The sequence below is a fragment of the Hyla sarda genome, chromosome 6 (assembly GCF_029499605.1).
Source record: "Hyla sarda isolate aHylSar1 chromosome 6, aHylSar1.hap1, whole genome shotgun sequence".
Taxonomy (NCBI): Eukaryota; Metazoa; Chordata; class Amphibia; order Anura; family Hylidae; genus Hyla; species Hyla sarda.
In genome coordinates, this window is record NC_079194.1 from 149,872,237 (window position 1) to 149,893,945 (window position 21,709).

A 21,709-nucleotide genomic window follows, 5' to 3' on the forward strand; every position below is an offset into this window, starting at 1 on the left:
TCTTCTAAGCAGTTGTCTAGAAATCTGAAACTGAAAATAGTTGACACTCACAAAGCTGGAGAAGGCTATAAGAAGATAGCAAAACGTTTTCAGATGTCAATATCCTCTGTTCGGAATGTAATTAACCTGTTGGGGATCCGCTAGCCGGATGGGGATCGGAACGGGATGCCTGCTGAAATCATTCAGCAGGCAACCTGTGCAAATGCCTGGGGTGGTTTTAGTCAAATCAATCAGGAAGCATTTTAGAAGCGAAACGATCGTTGGGGTTGGTAGGTATGGTCTGGCATTCTTGATTATTTGCTTGGGCATTGGGCTATGTTTTCTCTCATTTGACACGTTTGTCACAGTCCTATACTGCGGTTTACCTGTATTCATAACCCTTATTGACATCTATTCATGTGATTATTTCGGTATATTATATCTCACACAGACTTATACCTGCCTTTCTATAGTGATCCAGTGCCTCTTTTTTTACGCATTCTGTACTTTTCTATGTATGTTTAAAACTATAACTCCCAGCATGCGCTGACAGACCTTGGATGCTGAGAGTTGTAGTTTTGCAAGAGCTGGAGGCACATGGGTTGGGAAACACTGAGTTAGGAAACAGACAGTGGTGCGGAAACACTGCTGTAGTCTGTTACCTAACTCAGTGTTTTCCAATCCCAACCAGTGTGCCTCCAGCTGTTGCATAACTACAACTCCCAGCATGCATGATCTGTCAGTGCATGCTGGGAGTTGTAGTTTTGCCCCCCCCCCCCCCCACCACCCCCCACATGAATATACAGGGTACATTCATGCGGGCGGGTTTACAGCAATATTCCCGCTTCAAGTATGAGATGCAGCTAATTTTCTGCTGCTGCGGGAAACTCACTGTAAATCTCTGCCCGTGTAAATGTACCCTAAAAACACTACACTACACTATCCCTAAAGAAAGAGTAAAACACTACACATACACTACACCCTTACACTGTCGCCCCCCCCCCCCCCCCCAATAAAAAAAGTCTTGTACGCCAGTTTTTCCAAAACGGAGCCTCCAGCTGTTGCAAAACAACAACCCTCAGTATTGCCGGACAGCCATTGACTGTCCAGGAATGTTGGGAGTGGGAGTTTTGCAACAGCTGGAGGCACCCTGTTTGGGGAAAACTGGCGTACAGTATTTTTGGTGGAGGAGGCAAGTGTAACACTTGCATCCGGGTACACCCCTATGAAAATCCCTAATTTAGGCCTCAAATGCACATGTCGCTCTCTCACTTCAGAGCCCTGTCGTATTTCAAGGCAACAGTTTAGGGCCACATATGTGGTATCTCCGTACTCGGGAGAAATTGCGCTACAAATTTTGGGGGCTTTTTCTCCTTTTACCCCTTATGAAAAGCTAAAGTTGGGGTCTACACGAGCATGTTAGTGTAAAAAAAATTTTTTTTTTTTTTACTCTAACATGCTGGTGTTGCCCCATTCTTTTTATAAAAGGTAAAAGGAGAAAAAGATCCCCAAAATGTTTACACAATTTCTCCCAAGTAGGGAAATACCCCATAAGTGGTCGTAAAATGCTCTGCGGGCGCACAGCAAGACTCAGGAGTGAGAGAGCTCCATGTACATTTGAGGCCTAAACTGGTGATTTGCACAGGGGTGGCTGCAGGTTACAGCGGTTCTGACATAAACGCAAAAAAAAGAAATACCCACATTTGACTCCATTTTGTAAACTACACCCCTCACGGAACGTAACAAGGGATACAATGAACATTTACACCCCACAGGTGACTGACAGATTTTTTAAACAAAGGTCCGTGAAAATGAAGAATGTAATTTTTCATTTGCACAGCCCACTGTTACAAAGATCTGTCAAACGCCAGTGGGGTGTAAATGCTTACTGCACCCCTTGTTACGTTCCTTGAGGGGGTAGTTTCCCAAATAGTGTGCCATGTGGGGTGTTTTTTGCTGTTCTGGCACCATGGGGGGCTTCCTAAATGTGACATGTCCCCCAAAAACCATTTCACCAAAATTCGCTTTCCAAAAGCCCAATGTCGCTCCTTCCCTTCTGAGCCCTCTAGTGCACCCGCAGAGAACTTTACATCCACATATGTGGTATTTCCTTACTCAAGAGAAATGGGGTTTCAAATTTTGGGGAACATTTTCAGCTATTACTCCTTGTGAAAATGAAAAATTTGGGGTAACATCAGCATTTTAGTGAAAAAAAACTTTTTTTTTTTATTTTCATGTCCAACTTTATTGAAAATTCGTTAAACACCTGTGAGGTGTTAAGGCTCACTGGACCCCTTGTTACGTGCCTTGAGGGGTGTAGTTTCCAAAATAGTATACCATGTGGGGTGTTTTTCGCTGTTCTGGCACCATAGGGGCTTCCTAAATGCGACATGCCCCCCAAAAACCATTTCAGCAAAATTCACTCTCCAAAATCCCATTGTCGCTCCTTCCCTTCTGAGCCCTTTAGTGCACCCACAAAGCACTTTACATGCACATATGAGGTAATTCCTTATTCCAGAGAAATTGGGTTACACATTTGGCTTTTTCTCCCTTGTAAAAATAAAAAATATGGGTCTACGCGAACATGTTAGTGTAAAAAAAAAATGAAGATTTAGAATTTTCATCTCCACTTTGCTGCTATTCCTATGAAACACCTAAAGGGTTAACAAACTTTCTGAATGTCATTTTGAATACGTTGAGGGGAGCAGTTTTCATAATGGGGTCCATTATGGGGTATTTCTAACATAAAGACCCTCAAATTCACTTCAAAAGTGAACAGGTCACTGAAAAATTCAGATTTAAAAATTTACTTGAAAAATTGGAAAATTGCTGCTGAGCTTTGAAGCCCTCTAATGTCTTCAAAAAGTAAAAACATGTCAACTTTATGATGTCAACATATAGTAGACATATTGTATATGTGAATCAATATATAAAATGTATTTGGTATGTCTATTTTCCTTACAAGCAGGGAGCTTCAAAGTTATAAAAATGCAAGAATCGACGAAAATTTATCACTAACATAAAGTAGAATAGGTCACGAAAAAACTATCTCTGAATCAAATTCATAAGTACAAGCATCCCAGAGTTATTAATGTTTAAAGTGACAGTGGTCAGAATTGCAAAAAATGCTCTGGTCCTTAGGGTCAAAATGGGCTTGGTCCCCAAGGGGTTAAGAAATGGCAGTCATCAGGAACAGTGGAAGTTAAAGCAAGACCTGGAAGACCAAGAAAAATATCAGACAGAACAGCTCGCAGGATTGTGAGAAAAACAATTCAAAACCCACTTTGACTGCACAATCCCTCCAGAAAGATCTGTCAGATACTGGAATTGTGGTACACTATTCCACTATAAAGAGATACTTGTACAAATATGGTCTTCATGGAAGAGTCATCAGAAGAAAACCTCTTCTACGTCCTCACCACAAAAATCAGCATTTGAACTTTGCAAATGAACATATAGACAAGCCTGATGCATTTTAGAAACAAGTTCTGTGGACCGATGAGGTTAAAATTGAACTTTTTGGCCAGAATGAGCAAAGGTACGTTTGAAGAAGAAGGGGAACAGAATTTAATGAAAAGAACCTCTGTCCAACTGTTAAGCATGGGGGGTGGATCAATCATGCTTTGGGGTTGTATTGCAGTCAGTGGCACAGGGTACATCTCACGAGTAGAAGGAAAAATGGATTCAATAAAATTTCAGCAAATTTTGGATGCTAACTTGATGCCATCTGTGAAAAAGCTGAAGTTAAAGAGAGGATGGCTTCTACAAATGGATAATGATCCTAAACACACCTCGAAATCCATGGGGGATTACATCAAGAGGGGTAAACTGAAGGTTTTGCCATGGCCTTCACAATCTCCTGACCTCAACATAATTGAAAATCTATGGATAGACCTTAAAAGAGCAGTGCGTGACAGACAGCCAAACTTTTGCAGACGCCATTTTTTGTTTTCTGTTATTTTGAAAGTGTAAATGATGGAAATAAAATCTAACTTTTGTTGACATATTATAAGAATGTCTAATCTGTAATTTGATGCCTTTTGGTGATTTTTCCATCTTTCCTTGGCTTCTTTATGCACATTAATACAAATTTTTACCTGCGGTGTCCAAACTTTGATCCCCACTGTATATAAACAGCTGTCTGCAGATGGGTCCTCTTTCCTTCTGGAGAGAGTTCTGGCCTGGCATAAATCCCAATCAGTTCTGAGACTTCTTAAATGGAGCCTGAGCTGTTTTGCAGGACACACTACCTGTGAAGGTGGTGTGGTGAGCTAATTTAAATATATATATATATATAGATATATATAAAGTTTTTTCCCGGATAACCCATTTAATCTCCCATTAATCCAAATGCCGACCTCTCTCTACACTGACATCTGCTTTTGGGGGAGATGGCTAACCATTACATAGTTAGCCATTCCTGCATAATCAGTGGGTCCCAACGTTATTAATATGTATGACCAGCTTCACTACTGGTTCAAAGAAATGGGGGATTTTTTCTTTATCTGTTTAAAAAAAATGATTAAGAGCAAAAGATGGTATCAGATTCCTTACGTCTGTCCATTTCCTCTGCACTATCAGAGCTCTCTTCTCGGGTCTGGAGTCCCATTGGGCTCGATGGAGAGCTGGAATACTCTGATGATGAGCTGCCTTCTTGAGGCATCTGAGAGGCTGTGGGATCCACATCTACAGACAGTTCTAGAACAAAAATGTGACATTTCTTAAAATAGGTACTGTCAGCTGGCAATGAAGGTCAGCACTCACTGATTACTAGCAAATATGATTAATGGCCAATGGACAAGCTCTGATCTCATTAGAGTCAAATGTTTATGCAAGACCTTCACTTTATACATGTATTATATGATGACACGCCCCAAAAAATAAATGAAAACAGTTTTGTTTTCAACATGTATCGGCAGCATTATTTGCAAAGTAATAAGGAGCTCTGCTACTGCAGAAGCATGGTAGACACAGGAAATGCACTGTTTTATGAATCCGCATCATGCTTTCCCAGACACAAACTATGATGCTGCCTTGAATCCTATCTTCTTCTAGCACAGAATAGAAAGCAGTGACCAAGCAGATGACTCTAAATAAGTAGTCTTACCTGCAGAATGGGTGCAATGGACATTTTGAACAGGTCCCACATGATTGGTAGGGGGAACCCTTGCGACTCCACTGCTGGTGAAGGTACACAATGCTGCATTTAGACACCTTTTTTCAGACTTCTCTCTAATGATTGGAACATAGAATACAATGGTGAAAACTCATACCCTTCCAACATGTATCAGATGAAGTATTGGCTACAAGAGTACAGAGGTGTGTTGTGCTTACCAAGTGGGTTTAGCTTACCCTCTTCACACACTGAATTTACTGCAATTTTACACCTGCAAACAGTTAACCTAGCATAAATTTCTAAAGCAGCCACACGGGCAGCCTCAGATGGGTCAGATTTATTGAAAGCTTCATTAAACCCAGAACTGCTCACACAGGTGGGCTTTTGCATAAGACCACCATTTTAAAAATGCTGATTTTCTTTAATTCCCCTTCTGTGTGCGGATTCTTCACCATTTCTTTGCTAGAGGTCACCGAATAACATTTTCATTGACTACTTTAGAGGTCGCAAACTTATCGAGAACCAAGAATGTGCTTCCATTTTCTTTTGATTTCCTTCTATGCCCAAAGAACATTATTTCAAATTTACTGCAACTTGCAGAGTCAACTATTTACAGGGCCGCCGTCAGGGGGGTACAACCCATACTCGGGTAAGGGGCCCGCAGCCCCGGACTTTTTTTTGTGTGTTCAGTGAGTGACTGTCTGTCACTCACTGACCACTGGGGGCCCACCAACTGTCTCTGATTGATTGAGACAGTCCCGTTATCCATGTCATGTCCCGCTGTACCAGAACTTCCCCCTTCTGTCCCGCTTGTAAGCAGGTCCAGCGCACCACATAGACATATAAGGCAGCTGCCTATAGTGCACCCTTCTGCAGCCACAGCTTTGTTTTTTTAGGAAGCCCTATGACAACACTGGTGGGGCTGCGCTCCTCCATCTAGTTACCTGCTGTCATGAGCGCAGCGCTGTCACATTACTCCCTCCCTCCGCAGCCAAGATACTAATGGTATAGGACCTGTGATGATGTCACTATCATGTGACCATCATGTGACTGTGCAGGATAGATGTAATAGGGGTTGAAAGACCTCTGTGATGCTGTAGAGGAGACGGGGCTGAGCTGAGCTGGAGGTCGCATGTCACCACAGTAGTAAGTTAATAACATGAGGATGGGGTTTGTTACAGTGTGTCACCCCAGTACTAAGGCGATTACATGAGGAGGTTTGTTACAGTGTGTCACCCCAGTAGTAAGGAGATTACATGAGGAGGAGGTTTGTTACAGTGTGTCACCCCAGTAGCAAGGAGATTACATGAGGAGGAGGTTTGTTACAGTGTGTCACCCCAGTAGTAAGGAGATTACATGAAGAGGAGGTTTGTTACAGTGTGTCACCCCAGTAGTAAGGAGATTACAAGAGGAGGAGGAGGTTTGTTACAGTGTGTCACCCCAGTAGTAAGGAGATTACATGAAGAGGAGGTTTGTTACAGTGTGTCACCCCAGTAGTAAGGAGATTACAAGAGGAGGAGGAGGTTTGTTACAGTGTGTCACCCCAGTAGTAAGGAGATTACATGAAGAGGTTTGTTACAGTGTGTCACCCCAGTAGTAACGAGATTACATGAGGAGGGGGTTTGTTACAGTGTGTCACCCCAGTAGTAAGGAGATTACATGAGGAAGGGGTTTGTTACAGTGTCTCATCCCAGTAGTAAGGAGATTACATGAAGAGGAGGTTTGTTACAGTGTGTCACCCCAGTAGTAAGGAGATTACATGAGGAGGAGGTTTGTTACAGTGTCTCACCCCAGTAGTAAGGAGATTACATGAGGAGGAGGTTTGCTACAGTGTGTCACCCCAGTAGTAAGGAGATTACATGAGGAGGAGGTTTGTTACAGTGTGTCACCCCAGTAGTAAGGAGATTACATGGGGAGGAAGTTTGTTACAGTGTGTCACCCCAGTAGTAAGGAGATTACATGAGGAGGAGGTTTGTTACAGTGTGTCACCCCAGTAGCAAGGAGATTACATGAGGAGGAGGTTTGTTACAGTGTGTCATCCCAGTAGTAAGGAGATTACATGAGGAGGAGGTTTGTTACAGTGTGTCACCCCAGTAGCAAGGAGATTACATGAGGAGGAGGTTTGTTACAGTGTGTCACCCCAGTAGTAAGGAGATTACATGAGGAGGAGGTTTGTTACAGTGTCACCCCAGTAGCAAGGAGATTACATGAGGAGGAGGTTTGTTACAGTGTGTCACCCCAGTAGTAAGGAGATTACATGAAGAGGAGGTTTGTTACAGTGTGTCACCCCAGTAGTAAGGAGATTACATGAGGAGGAGGAGGTTTGTTACAGTGTGTCACCCCAGTAGTAAGGAGATTACATGAAGAGGTTTGTTACAGTGTGTCACCCCAGTAGTAAAGAGATTACATGAGGAGGGGGTTTGTTACAGTGTGTCACCCCAGTAGTAAGGAGATTACATGAGGAAGGGGTTTGTTACAGTGTCTCATCCCAGTAGTAAGGAGATTATATGAAGAGGAGGTTTGTTACAGTGTGTCACCCCAGTAGTAAGGAGATTACATGAGGAGGAGGTTTGTTACAGTGTCTCACCCCAGTAGTAAGGAGATTACATGAGGAGGAGGTTTGCTACAGTGTGTCACCCCAGTAGTAAGGAGATTACATGAGGAGGAGGTTTGTTACAGTGTGTCACCCCAGTAGTAAGGAGATTACATGAGGAGATTTGTTACAGTGTCTCACCCCAGTAGTAAGGAGATTACATGAAGAGGAGATCTGTTACAGTGTGTCACCCCAGTAGTAAGGAGATTACATGAGGAGGAGGTTTGTTACAGTGTGTCACCCCAGTAGTAAGGAGATTACATGAGGAGATTTGTTACAGTGTCTCACCCCAGTAGTAAGGAGATTACATGGGGAGGAGGTTTGTTACAGTGTGTCACCCCAGAAGTAAGGAGATTACATGAGAAGGGGGCTTGTTACAGTGTGTCACCCCAGTAGTAAGGAGATTACATGAGGAGGAGGTTTGTTACAGTGTGTCACCCCAGTAGTAAGGAGATTAAGTTATATTATATTAAGTTAGAAAGAAATCAGACTCCATTTTCAGTATCTGCTCATTGGCACATTCTGCCAGGTTAAAGGGGTTATTCAGGAATCGAAAAACAGACCTAATTTCTTTCAAAGATCGCTACCTGTCTGTCTCCACTTTGGGTATTACAACTTGGCTCCATTCACTTCAAAGGAACGGAGCTGCAGATCCACCCCCGACCTGGAGATAGACAGGGAGCAGTCTTTGAAAGAAATTAGCTCTGTTTTTCCATTCCTGGATAACCCCTTTAAATAGTCAGAAGATTCTCACTGTATAATTTAGATTCCGCAATGTAAACAAGTCTCATATTTATAGTGCTAAAAAAGGATTTGATGGGGAAATCACGGATTAATTTTGTGTGAAATTTTGTGTGAAATTTCCACAGGAAGAATTTACATGTCAATTCTTAAAGCGTACCCGTCAGATCCAACAAAATTTTTTTTTTTTAATATATCACTCAGTACCTAATCCTGACCATGTACATAATTTTTATGTGTCTAGCACCTTTATTTATTTATTTAATTACACTTTTAATTTATCTCAATAGTCTGAATTCCTCTCAAAGGGAGGGGGCGTGGCCTCACTGTACAGGTCTCGGCCCCCTCCCTGAGTTTGCTGTCTGCTCACATCTCCCCTAGCATTAGCAAAACTACAACTCCCAGCTTGTCCTCACTGACAGTAGCGGGACACAAGCTGACAGTGGGAGGATTAATCAAAAAGTAAAATCCCATAAAGTGCAGATGGTGACCATCACAGATCTTCCTTCACCAGGGCCGCTGCTCTGACAGCACATATACTAAAATTGGAACAATACAGAGAAGATTAGCAAGGCCCCAGCGCAAGGATGACTTGCAAATCCAGGGCCGCTGCTCTGAGAGGGCGAGGAGGTAAGTATAATATTTAACCCCTTAAGGACCCAGGGCAAACAGGTACGCCCTGATGTCCTGGGACTTAAAGGTTATTCCGGTGGAAAACATTTTTTTTTTTTTATCCAACTGGTGCCAGAAAGTTAAACAGATTTGTAAATTGCTTCTATTAAAAAATCTTAATCCTTCCAGTGCTTATTAGCTGCTGAATACTATAGAGGAACTTATTTTCTTTTTAGAACACAGTGCTCTCTGCTGACATCATGACCACAGTGTTCTCTGCTGACATCTCTGTCCATTTTAGGAACTGTCCAGAGCAGCATATGTTTTCTATGGGGGTTTTCTCCTACTCTGGACAGTTCTTAAAATGAACAGAGATGTCAGCAGAGAGCACTGTGGTCATGATGTCAGCAGACAGCTCTGTGTTCCAAAAAGAAAACCATTTCCTCTGTAGTATTCAGCAGCTAATAAGTACTAGAAGGATTAAGATTTTTTAATAGAAGTAATTTACAAATACGTTTAACTTTCTGGCACCAGTTGATTTAAAAAAAAAAAAAATAAATAAAAAAGTTTTCCACGGGAGTACCCCTTTACCTGTAAGTCCGTGGGAATTCCGAAAAAAAAGGGTGATAGTGCCGTCCGAGATGGCATCAATCACCCTTTAGCAGCAGGAGTGAGGTGGCACTGGGTGCCACCTCACGATCGTCCAGATTCGACGGCCGTTACCAGCCGACGAATCAGGACTCCTGCTGTGGGGGTGTCCCTAACAGCACCTGCTTAACCCCTATTCCGGAGGGCAAGAGCAGGTGCGGGGAGTCCTCACCTCAGAGCGGAGACAGCGGAGGCGGCGTCAGGCAGGATCAGGCAAAGCAGCAGCAGGAAGTAAGGCCGTGCTGCCTAGCAACAACTCCCAGCATGCAAAAAAGGGCATGCTGGGAGGAGTTGTTATGCAACAGCAGAAAGCACAACTACAACTCCCAACAGCTGGAAGCACATTTTTTCTACAGCCAAAAGGCATGCTGGGAGATGCAGTAGTGTGCCTCCAGCTGTTGTATAACTACAAGTCCCAGCATGCCCTTCGGCTTTAAGTAACAGCTGAAGGCACACTGGTTGCGAAACACAGAGTTTATTACCCGACTCAGTGTTTCGCAACCAGTGTGCCTCCAGCTGTTGCAAAGTACAACTCCCAGCATGCACTGAAAGACCGTACATGCTGGGAGTTGAAGTTTTGCAACAGCTGGAGGCACACTGGTTGTGAAACACTGAGTTTAGTAACAAACTCTTAGTGTTTTGCAACCAGTGTGCCTCCAGCTGCTGCATAAATACAACCTCCAGCATGCACGGACAGCCAAAGGGCATGCTGAGAGTTGCAGTAGTGTGCCTCCAGCTGTTGCATGTACTCTAAAAACACTAAACTACACCTACACAAAGTAAAAAACACTACATATACCCCTAAACAGTCCCCTCCCCCAAATAAAAAATGTCTGGTACGGCACTGTTTCCAAAACGGAGCCTCCAGCTGTTGCAAAACAACAAATCACAGTATTGCCAGACAGCCATTGACTGTCCGGGCATGCTGTTTGTTTTGCAACTGCACTGCCGTAGGGTAATTTTGATATCGGAGGCAAGTATAATTCTTGCATCCGGGTCCGTAACTATGCAAATCCCTAATTTAGGCCTCAAATGCGCATGGCGATCTCTCACTTCGGAGCCCTGTTGTATTTCAAGGCTACAGTTTAGGGCCACATATCAAATTTTGGTGGGCTTTTTCTCCTTTTACCCCTTATAAAAAGGTAAAGTTGGGGTCTACTCCAGAATGTTATTGTATAAAATGTTATTTTTTACACTAACATGCTGGTGTTGCCCCATACTTTTCATTTTCACAAGAGGTAAAAGGAAAAAAAGACCCCCAAAATTTGTAACGCAATTTTTCCTGAGTAAGGAAATACCCCATATGTGGACGTAAAATGCTCTCAAGATTACCCCATATGTGGACAAGGCTCAAGATTGAGAGCACTATGTACATTCAGATAATAGAGGTGAGCAAAAAGAGAGATTAGACCATAGAGTAAAAATTATATGAATTTAATGAAAAAAATTTGATAAAATACAAAAAGGGTAGATGTGAGCTGGAGGGGGGTAACGCAGGGCCCTTGCGATTCCCCTCCAAAAATGAAAAATAAGATATAATAAATAGGATAAATTCGATATAAATAAATAAATACAATGTGCAAAATATAAGCAAAAATAAAATGTCAATTCTGAATCTCCAGATGGGGCATATAATGTCCTATTGATAAAAGTTCATGGATATGCATAGACATTCAGGTGCAAAAACTGTCAACACAGATATACGGTGTAATATGAGGCACAGTAATATGTGGCTGCACTGGTCATGTAGAAAATACCGTTCCAATACGTTACATGTACGATAAATAAGTGCAGAAGGTATGTATCCTGTGAAAAAAGGGCACAGCAATATGGTGTATCAATATGTACAGTCCTGTAGGTAAAAAGATATTCTGCAGGTTCCTGTTATGCAGTTATGTCCTTTATGTAGTGATCCTTTTATACTGTGCAGTGGTCTAAGGCCTAATTAGAAAAAGAGGAAAGTGGATTTCAGGAAAGGAGAAAAGGAAAAGAGAAAATCAGGAGTGGTTGGGAGGAATGGGGTTCACAGTGAGGGACATCTGAGCACAGCAGGAGGTTTGCTGCAATGTGTTATTGCCCATGAACTAGAATGGACTTGTGTATAAAATTTTAGTATGGTAGCATTAATACAGTAAAAATTAATCAAAGTAAATGAGAAATGGAGGATAATAATAAAGTTTAATTTAAAAAAAATGTATATATGAATGAATTAAGTAAAAAAAAAAAAAGGGTTAGCACAGCAGGAGGTTTGCTGCAATGTGTTATTGCCCATAAGATAGAATGGACTTGTGTATAAAATTTAGAATAATAACGTTACAAGTGAGAGATGGATATCAATGAGTTAATAAATATAAATCTAGTAATACAGTAAGTGAGAATTAAAATAAGTGAGGAATGCAATAACACATTGCAGCAAACCTCCTGCTGTGCTAACCTCAATTTTTTTTTAAACTTTATTATTATTCTGCATTTCTCACTTATTTTAATTCACACTTACTGTATTACTACATTTATATTTATAAACTCATTGATATCCATCTCTCACTTGTAACTTTATCATTCTAAATTTAACACACAAGTCCATTCTATTTTATGGGCAATAACACATTGCAGCAAACCTCCTGCTGTGCTAACTTTTTTATTTTTATTTTTTTAACTTTATTATTTTTCTGCATTCCTCACTTATTTTAATTCTCACTTGCTGTATTACTAGATTTATATTTATAAACTCATTGATAGACATCTCTCACTTGAAACGTTATTATTAAAAATTTTATACACAAGTCCATTCTATCTTATGGGCAATAACACATTGCAGCAAACCTCCTGCTGTGCTAACCCTTTTTTTTTTTTTTTTACTTAATTTATTCATATATACATTTTTTTTTTATTAAACTTTATTACTATCCTCCATTTCTCATTTACTTTGATTCATTTTTACTGTATTAATGTTACCATAATAAAATTTTATACACAAGTCCATTCTAGTTCATGGGCAATAACACATTGCAGCAAACCTCCTGCTGTGCTCAGATGTCCCTCACTGTGAACCCCATTCCTCCCATCCACTCCTGCTTTTCTCTTTTCCTTTTCTACTTTCCTGCAATTCACTTTCCTCTTTTTTTCTAATTAGGCCTTAGACCACTGCACAGTATAAAAGGATCACTAACCCTATCATGAATCAGCTACTGAAGAAAGGAGTAGTCTCTTGAAACGCGTCTAGCCCTAGTGATTCTACCTGAATCCCCAGGATTATACCATAGATCACCAACTGCCCTTTAGAAGCCTGATACGGACTATCTACCAACACAGAGACTGCCATCACTTGCCAGCATTCAAACTTAGCACCTTTTTTCTTTCTCCTGAGCGCGTTCAGCACCACTCTGCCTCACACAGGATTGGAGCCGGACCAACGAGGACACCGAACCCACTCACCAATGCGAACACGCTCCTGCTCCTGTGCGCTCGCTGGGTGAGACTGTCTGCCTGACAAGCAGCCACCCCACACAGCTGGAAGTGCCGGCAGCAGTGCGAACAAAGAAGACATTGCACCAGGCTGCTGCCCAGCTGGACAGGAACCTATGGACATAACAGGAACCTGCAGAATATCTTTTTACTTACAGAACTGTACATATTGATACACCATATTGCTGTGCCCTTTTTTTTTTTACAGGATACATACCTTCTGAACTTATTTATCGTACATGTAACGTATTGGAACAGTATTTCCTACATGACCAGTGCAGCCACATATTACTGTGTATTACACCGTATATCTGTGTTGACAGTTTTTGCACCTGAATGTCTATGCATATCCATGAACTTTGATCTATAGGACATTATATGCACCATCTGGGGATTCAGAATTGACATTTTATTTTTGCATATTTTATATATATATATATATATATATATATATATATATATATATATATATATATATATCACACAGAAAAGAAAACGTCCGGCACTCGGGAAGATGCAGGTAAAACTTGTCAATGGCTTTATTCACACGTTTAGGCAGGACACAATCTGACGCGTTTCGCACACTCAGGTGCTTAGTCGTAGATAGACATGCACTCAATAATGCGGGTTAAAATACACATGAGTTTGGTCACATGACCACATGAATCTTAATTAAAAACAGTTGGTTACAAAACATGGCATTGGGAATCATGATCACATTTGATCGTTCGGAGAGAGTTCACACAAGGATGCAGGCAATGCGGCTTTAAGTTTCAAATTTTGAGTAACATTTAAATTTCAATCTCGAATGGTCTAAAAACTAGTTTATCAATACTATCGATATTCATATTAATTTGGAGGTACATATTTACCAAAATAAACAATTTGAACTATACCTGCACATCAAGATCCGAAATATTTATATATAGATCAATAACCGCATAATGTGCATCTCACCGTGTGAACATCCCCCTATAATTTGCGACAATTCAAAATTTATTATATGTTCACAAGAAACGAAGAATGCACATTGGACCGGGAACTAGACATACGTGATTAATAATAAATTGTATACATCAACTATATTCTCTTATTCAATTTATGCACACGTTAACATTAAATCCAATCTTTTGTTTAACCCTTGCGGGAATCTTGTTCCCAAGAGGAACATCCAATGTGCCTCTCTATTGTATAATTTCTTTCTAAGATCGCCTCCCCTAGGTCCTAAGGTGACTTTTTCTACCCCCAATACTCGTAAATGGGTGGTGTCCCCTGAATGGGACTCCCTAAAGTGACGTGACAGCATAGACATGCTTGTCAAACTACTTTTAGCATCCGTAATATGTTTCCTAAACCTCACTTTTAATGAATTACCCGAGCATCCTACATATTGCAAATTACAAGCAATACATGTTGCTACATATGTAACGGATTTAGTGTTACAATTGATATACTGGTGTATATTGTATGTCCTATTTGTTGTGCAAGACGTTACGGTATTTGAATTTATCATGTGTGTACATGTGATGCATCTAGTATGACCACATTTGCGATTACCTATATTCCTCAACCAGTCCCGGTCCTTTACACTTTCCTTTTGACTGGTAAATAGACTAGGTGAGACTCTGGTTCCAATAGTGGGGCCTCTCCTGGACACAATAGAAATACCCTCTGATAATAAGTCTCTTAATATTGGATCTGTTTCTAATACCGGAATATATCTATTTATTATTTTCTTAATCTGTCCAAATTGAGTACTGTATGAAGTCACGAAAAATGGTGGTCTATCTTTACTCGGATTTATATTTTCATTTTTAATTGTGTTTTTGGCTAATTTGCCTCCAACCTTGTATGAGTCCCTTCTATTTTGATGCCTACTGGAATAGGATACTAGTTCCTCGCGCCCCCGTCCCTCTATTCTTATTTCTGCTTTTTTTAGTATTTTTTCGCTATAACCCCTCTGCTCCAATCTAGTATGAAGTTCCTCTGCTGCAATTTTAAATTGTTTCTCACTAGAGCAGTTACGTTTTATTCTACATAATTCGCCATAGGGAATATTATCCAGGACATGTCGTGGATGGCAGGAGGAGGCCAATAAAATAGAGTTAGAGGCTGTATCTTTTCTATAGGGGCGAATTTCTATACCATCATTCCCACTAATCAGCGAAATGTCCAAAAAATTAATTGTATTTTTGTCGAAATGTGAGGTGAACCCCAAATTTAAGTTGTTGTTCCCAATATACTTAACAAATTCCGAAAATAATGTCTCTGTACCCCTCCAAATTATCAATAAATCGTCTATGTAACGACTGATCCAGTGTATATTATCATAATATGGGTTTTTATCACTGAAAATAAAGAGCTGCTCCCAATGAAACATATAGATATTTGCAAAAGACGGGGAATATTTGGCACCCATTGATGCTCCCCTGGTCTGCAGGTAGAAACCACCATCAAACACAAAGTAGTTGTGTTTAAGCAAAAACTCCGTGGCGATGGTGATAAATTCCTGCAGACCAGGGGAGTATGTGCTGAATTTTTCCATATGGACGGACAGGGCCTCTAGGCCCTTAGACCAGGGAATGCATGGATATAAGCCTATGACATCACAGGTTGCCCATGACAACTGCTCATCCCACGCAATTTTTTCTAAGATATTGATCACATGCTTAGTATCTTGTGTGAACGTGGGGGTGATTTTAGTCAGGGGTTGGAGATGGTGATCCACCCACTCCCCAAGGCGCTCCCCCAGCGACCCAATGCCAGCAACTATTGGTCGAAGGGGAGGTGGAAATATACCTTTATGCACCTTGGGGAGTGAGTGGAACACTGGGGTAACTGGATTCTCTACAAATAGATATTCTTCCAGTTTTTTGTTGATTGCCCCCAGGGCTACACCCTCTTCCAATATTTTCTTAAGTTCCATTTGGTACGTTTTAGTAGGGTCATAATGTTTATGATAATCTAAATAAAAATGAACGTATAGCATTGAAGGAATTATCCGAGAATAAATCTATCGTAATACGTAATGCCGATAAAGGTGGAAATATTATTGTTCTGGATTCAGGGTTATATAAACAACTCAATGAGGATATGTTATCGGACACATCAACTTACTGTAAATTAAAAAATGACCCTACTAAAACGTACCAAATGGAACTTAAGAAAATATTGGAAGAGGGTGTAGCCCTGGGGGCAATCAACAAAAAACTGGAAGAATATCTATTTGTAGAGAATCCAGTTACCCCAGTGTTCCACTCACTCCCCAAGGTGCATAAAGGTATATTTCCACCTCCCCTTCGACCAATAGTTGCTGGCATTGGGTCGCTGGGGGAGCGCCTTGGGGAGTGGGTGGATCACCATCTCCAACCCCTGACTAAAATCACCCCCACGTTCACACAAGATACTAAGCATGTGATCAATATCTTAGAAAAAATTGCGTGGGATGAGCAGTTGTCATGGGCAACCTGTGATGTCATAGTCTTATATCCATGCATTCCCTGGTCTAAGGGCCTAGAGGCCCTGTCCGTCCATATGGAAAAATTCAGCACATACTCCCCTGGTCTGCAGGAATTTATCACCATCGCCACGGAGTTTTTGCTTAAACACAACTACTTTGTGTTTGATGGTGGTTTCTACCTGCAGACCAGGGGAGCATCAATGGGTGCCAAATATTCCCCGTCTTTTGCAAATATCTATATGTTTCATTGGGAGCAGCTCTTTATTTTCAGTGATAAAAACCCATATTATGATAATATACACTGGATCAGTCGTTACATAGACGATTTATTGATAATTTGGAGGGGTACGGAGACATTATTTTCGGAATTTGTTAAGTATATTGGGAACAACAACTTAAATTTGGGGTTCACCTCACATTTCGACAAAAATACAATTAATTTTTTGGACATTTCGCTGATTAGTGGGAATGATGGTATAGAAATTCGCCCCTATAGAAAAGATACAGCCTCTAACTCTATTTTATTGGCCTCCTCCTGCCATCCATGACATGTCCTGGATAATATTCCCTATGGCGAATTATGTAGAATAAAACGTAACTGCTCTAGTGAGAAACAATTTAAAATTGCAGCAGAGGAACTTCATACTAGATTGGAGCAGAGGGGTTATAGCGAAAAAATACTAAAAAAAGCAGAAATAAGAATAGAGGGACGGGGGCGCGAGGAACTAGTATCCTATTCCAGTAGGCATCAAAATAGAAGGGACTCATACAAGGTTGGAGGCAAATTAGCCAAAAACACAATTAAAAATGAAAATATAAATCCGAGTAAAGATAGACCACCATTTTTCGTGACTTCATACAGTACTCAATTTGGACAGATTAAGAAAATAATAAATAGATATATTCCGGTATTAGAAACAGATCCAATATTAAGAGACTTATTATCAGAGGGTATTTCTATTGTGTCCAGGAGAGGCCCCACTATTGGAACCAGAGTCTCACCTAGTCTATTTACCAGTCAAAAGGAAAGTGTAAAGGACCGGGACTGGTTGAGGAATATAGGTAATCGCAAATGTGGTCATACTAGATGCATCACATGTACACACATGGTAAATTCAAATACCGTAACGTCTTGCACAACAAATAGGACATACAATATACACCAGTATATCAATTGGAACACTAAATCCATTACATATGTAGCAACATGTATTGCTTGTAATTTGCAATATGTAGGATGCTCGGGTAATTCATTAAAAGTGAGGTTTAGGAAACATATTACGGATGCTAAAAGTAGTTTGACAAGCATGTCTATGCTGTCACGTCACTTTAGGGAGTCCCATTCAGGGGACACCACCCATTTACGAGTATTGGGGGTAGAAAAAGTCACCTTAGGACCTAGGGGAGGCGATCTTAGAAAGAAATTATACAATAGAGAGGCACATTGGATGTTCCTCTTGGGAACAAGATTCCCGCAAGGGTTAAACAAAAGATTGGATTTAATGTTAACGTGTGCATAAATTGAATAAGAGAATATAGTTGATGTATACAATTTATTATTAATCACGTATGTCTAGTTCCCGGTCCAATGTGCATTCTTCGTTTCTTGTGAACATATAATAAATTTTGAATTGTCGCAAATTATAGGGGGATGTTCACACTGTGAGATGCACATTATGCGGTTATTGATCTATATATAAATATTTCGGATCTTGATGTGCAGGTATAGTTCAAATTGTTTATTTTGGTAAATATGTACCTCCAAATTAATATGAATATCGATAGTATTGATAAACTAGTTTTTAGACCATTCGAGATTGAAATTTAAATGTTACTCAAAATTTGAAACTTAAAGCCGCATTGCCTGCATCCTTGTGTGAACTCTCTCCGAACGATCAAATGTGATCATGATTCCCAATGCCATGTTTTGTAACCAACTGTTTTTAATTAAGATTCATGTGGTCATGTGACCAAACTCATGTGTATTTTAACCCGCATTATTGAGTGCATGTCTATCTACGACTAAGCACCTGAGTGTGCGAAACGCGTCAGATTGTGTCCTGCCTAAGCGTGTGAATAAAGCCATTGACAAGTTTTACCTGCATCTTCCCGAGTGCCGGACGTTTTCTTTTCTGTGTGATTTCTACTAAGCCGGGAGCGGTACCGGTGTCCGTAGCACGAGATAGTGCAGCAAACGCGAGAGTGGTGAGCAGCCTGACCTTATCTGCATATATATATATATATATATATATATATATATATATATATATATATATAGAAGAAAAAATCTTGTCCACAGCACCAAAGTTCATGAAAAAATATGTGTTTTATTCCATAAAAGGTGTCAATACAACAGCGACGTTTCAGTGAGCTCAACCTGACCTTTCTCATGCTTGAGAAAGGTCAGGTTGAGCTGACTGAAACGTCGCTGTTGTATTGACACCTTTTATGGAATAAAACACATATTTTTTCATGAACTTTGGTGCTGTGGACAAGATTTTTTCTTCTGTTTGAAAGATGATCCCCTATCCAAGGATCCAGGAGCTGCGTGCACCCCCCTACGATGTTTTTTCTTCCATTGGCTGTGCTGTTTTTCTTCTACTACTATATATATATATATATATATATATATCGAATTTATCCTATTTATTATATCTTATTTTTCATTTTTGGAGGGGAATCGCAAGGGCCCTGCATTACCCCCCTACAGCTCACTTCTACCCATTTTGTATTTTATCTAATTTTTTTCATTAAATTCATATAATTTTTACTCTATGGTCTAATCTCTCTTTTTTGCTCACGTCTATTATCTGATTCCCACCTCTTCCCATTTCCCCTCTCCTTTCCCTCCTCCTCTTCGCCCGCCCCCCCCCTCCCCCCCACTAGATCACTCGGGGACTGTTAACTTACTTTACACACTCCATGTTTTTAGCCAAGCACCTTGGGTATTAGGTGTTATACAGTTAATGGGGTATTCCAGGAAAAAACTTTTTTTTATATATCAACAGGCTTCAGAAAGTTAAACAGATTTGTAAATAACTTCTATTAAAAAATCTTAATCCTTTCAGTACTTATGAGCTTCTGAAGTTAAGGTTGCTCTTTTCTGTCTAAGTAATCTCTGATGACACGTGTCTCGGGAAACGCCCAGTTTAGAAGATGTTTGCTATGGGGATTTGCTTCTAAACTGGGCGTTTCCCGAGACACATGTCATCAGAGAACACTTAGGCAGAAAAGAACAACCTTAACTTCAGAAGCTCATAAGTACTGAAAGGATTAAGATTTTTTAATAGAAGTAATTTACAAATCTGTTTAACTTTCTGGAGCCAGTTGATATATAAAAAAAAGTTTTTTCCTGGATAACCCCTTTAACCTCGGTTATCTAATTTACTACCGAGTCGAGCTGCACAACCCCCCTGTTACACTACCATGTACATTCGAGGCGATTTTCACAGGGGTGGCTGACTGTTGCAGCCGTTCTGACACAAACGCAGAAAAAGAACGGAAAAAAAAAACACCCACATGTGACCCATTTTGGAAACTATACCCTTCACAGAACGTAACAAGGGGTATAGTGAGCCTTAACAACCCATAGGTATTTGAAGAATTTTTCGTTAAAGCTGGACGTGAAAATGAAAATTTTTTATGTTTTCACTAAAATGCTGGAGTTATCCCAAATTTTTCTTTTTCACAAGGGATAAAAGGAAAATAGCCCCCATAAATTGTAACACCATTTCTTCTGAGTATATCAATACCACATGTGTGGACGTAAAGTGCTCTGCTGGCGCACTACAAAGCTCAGAAAAGAAGGAGCACCATTGGGCTTTTGGAGAGAGAATTTGGCTGGAATTGAAGGCCATGTGCATTCACAAAGCCTCCATGGTGCCAGAACAGTGGAACCCTCCACATGTGACCCCATTTTGGAAACTACACCCCCCAAGGAATGTAATAAGGGGTTCAGTAAGCATTTACGTCCCAGATTTTTTGAAGAGTGGTCCATGAAAATGAAACATTTTATTTTTCATTTGCACAGCCCACTGATCCAAAAGTCTGTAAAACACCAGTGGGGTGTAAATGCTCACTGCACCCCTTATTACATTCCATGAGGGGTTTAGTTTCCAAAATAAGGTCACATTTGGGTGGTCCACTGTTCTGGCACAATGGGGGCTTTGTACACGCACATGGCCCCAGATTCCATTCCAAACAAATTCTCTCTCAAAAAGCACAATGGCGCTCCTTCTCTTCTGAAGTTCGCCCGCAGAGCACTTTACATCCACATATGGGGTATTTCCATACTCAGAAGAAACGGGGTTACATATTTTGGGGGTCATTTTCTCCTATTACCTCTTGTAAAAATTGTAAATATAGGGGAAAAAAATGCATTTTTGTGAAAAATTTTTTTCATTTACACATCCGACTTTACTGAAAAGTCGTCAAACACCTATGGGGTGTTAAGGCTCACTGAACCCCTTGTTATGTGCCTTGAGGAGTGTAGTTTCCAAAATAGTAGGCAAAATTAGGCTTCCTAAATGTGACATGCCCCCCAAAATCCATTTCAGCAAAATTTGCTTTTGAAAGGCCAAATGTACTCCTCCTCTTCTGAGCATTGTAGTGTGCATGCAGAGCACTTTAAGTCCACACATGGGGTATTTCCATTTATGGGGTATTTTCATTTACCCATCCGACTTAACGATAAGTTGTCAAACACCTGTGGGGTGTTAAGGCTCACTGTACCCCTTGTTACGTGACATGAGGGGTGTAGTTTTCAAAATAGTATGCCATGTGTCTTTGTTTTTTTTTTTTGTTTTTTTGCTGTTCTCACATCATAGAGACTTCCTAAATGAGACATGCCCCCCCAAAATCCATTTCAGCATAATTCTCTGTCCAAAATCCCGTTGTCGCTCCTTCGCTTTTGAGCCCTCTAGTGCACCGACAGAGCACTTTACGTTCACATATGAGGTATTTCCTTACTCGAGATAAATTGGGTTACACATTTTGGGGGCTTTCTCTCTTTTTACCCCTTGTAAAAATTCAAAAACTGGGTCTACAAGAAAAAATTTTGATTTTGAATTTTCTCCTTCACTTTGCTGCTATTCCT

At 40.5% G+C, this 21,709-nt stretch overlaps 1 protein-coding gene and 1 pseudogene across 2 annotated transcripts in view; one reads left to right on the plus strand and one right to left on the minus strand.

Annotated features, from left to right (window-relative positions):
- ZCCHC14 (zinc finger CCHC-type containing 14) overlaps positions 1–21,709 on the minus strand; it is a 162,212-nt gene that overhangs the window by 26,177 nt on the left and 114,326 nt on the right. For both annotated transcript variants that reach the window (XM_056525536.1, XM_056525535.1), the window contains exons 11-12: positions 5,087–5,211; positions 4,534–4,677 (exon numbers count right to left, since the gene is read on the minus strand). In XM_056525536.1, coding sequence (XP_056381511.1) covers positions 4,534–4,677; positions 5,087–5,211 — 269 coding nt within the window. The remainder of the gene's footprint in view (positions 1–4,533; positions 4,678–5,086; positions 5,212–21,709) is intronic.
- LOC130278347 (U6 spliceosomal RNA) lies at positions 8,949–9,045 on the plus strand (annotated as a pseudogene).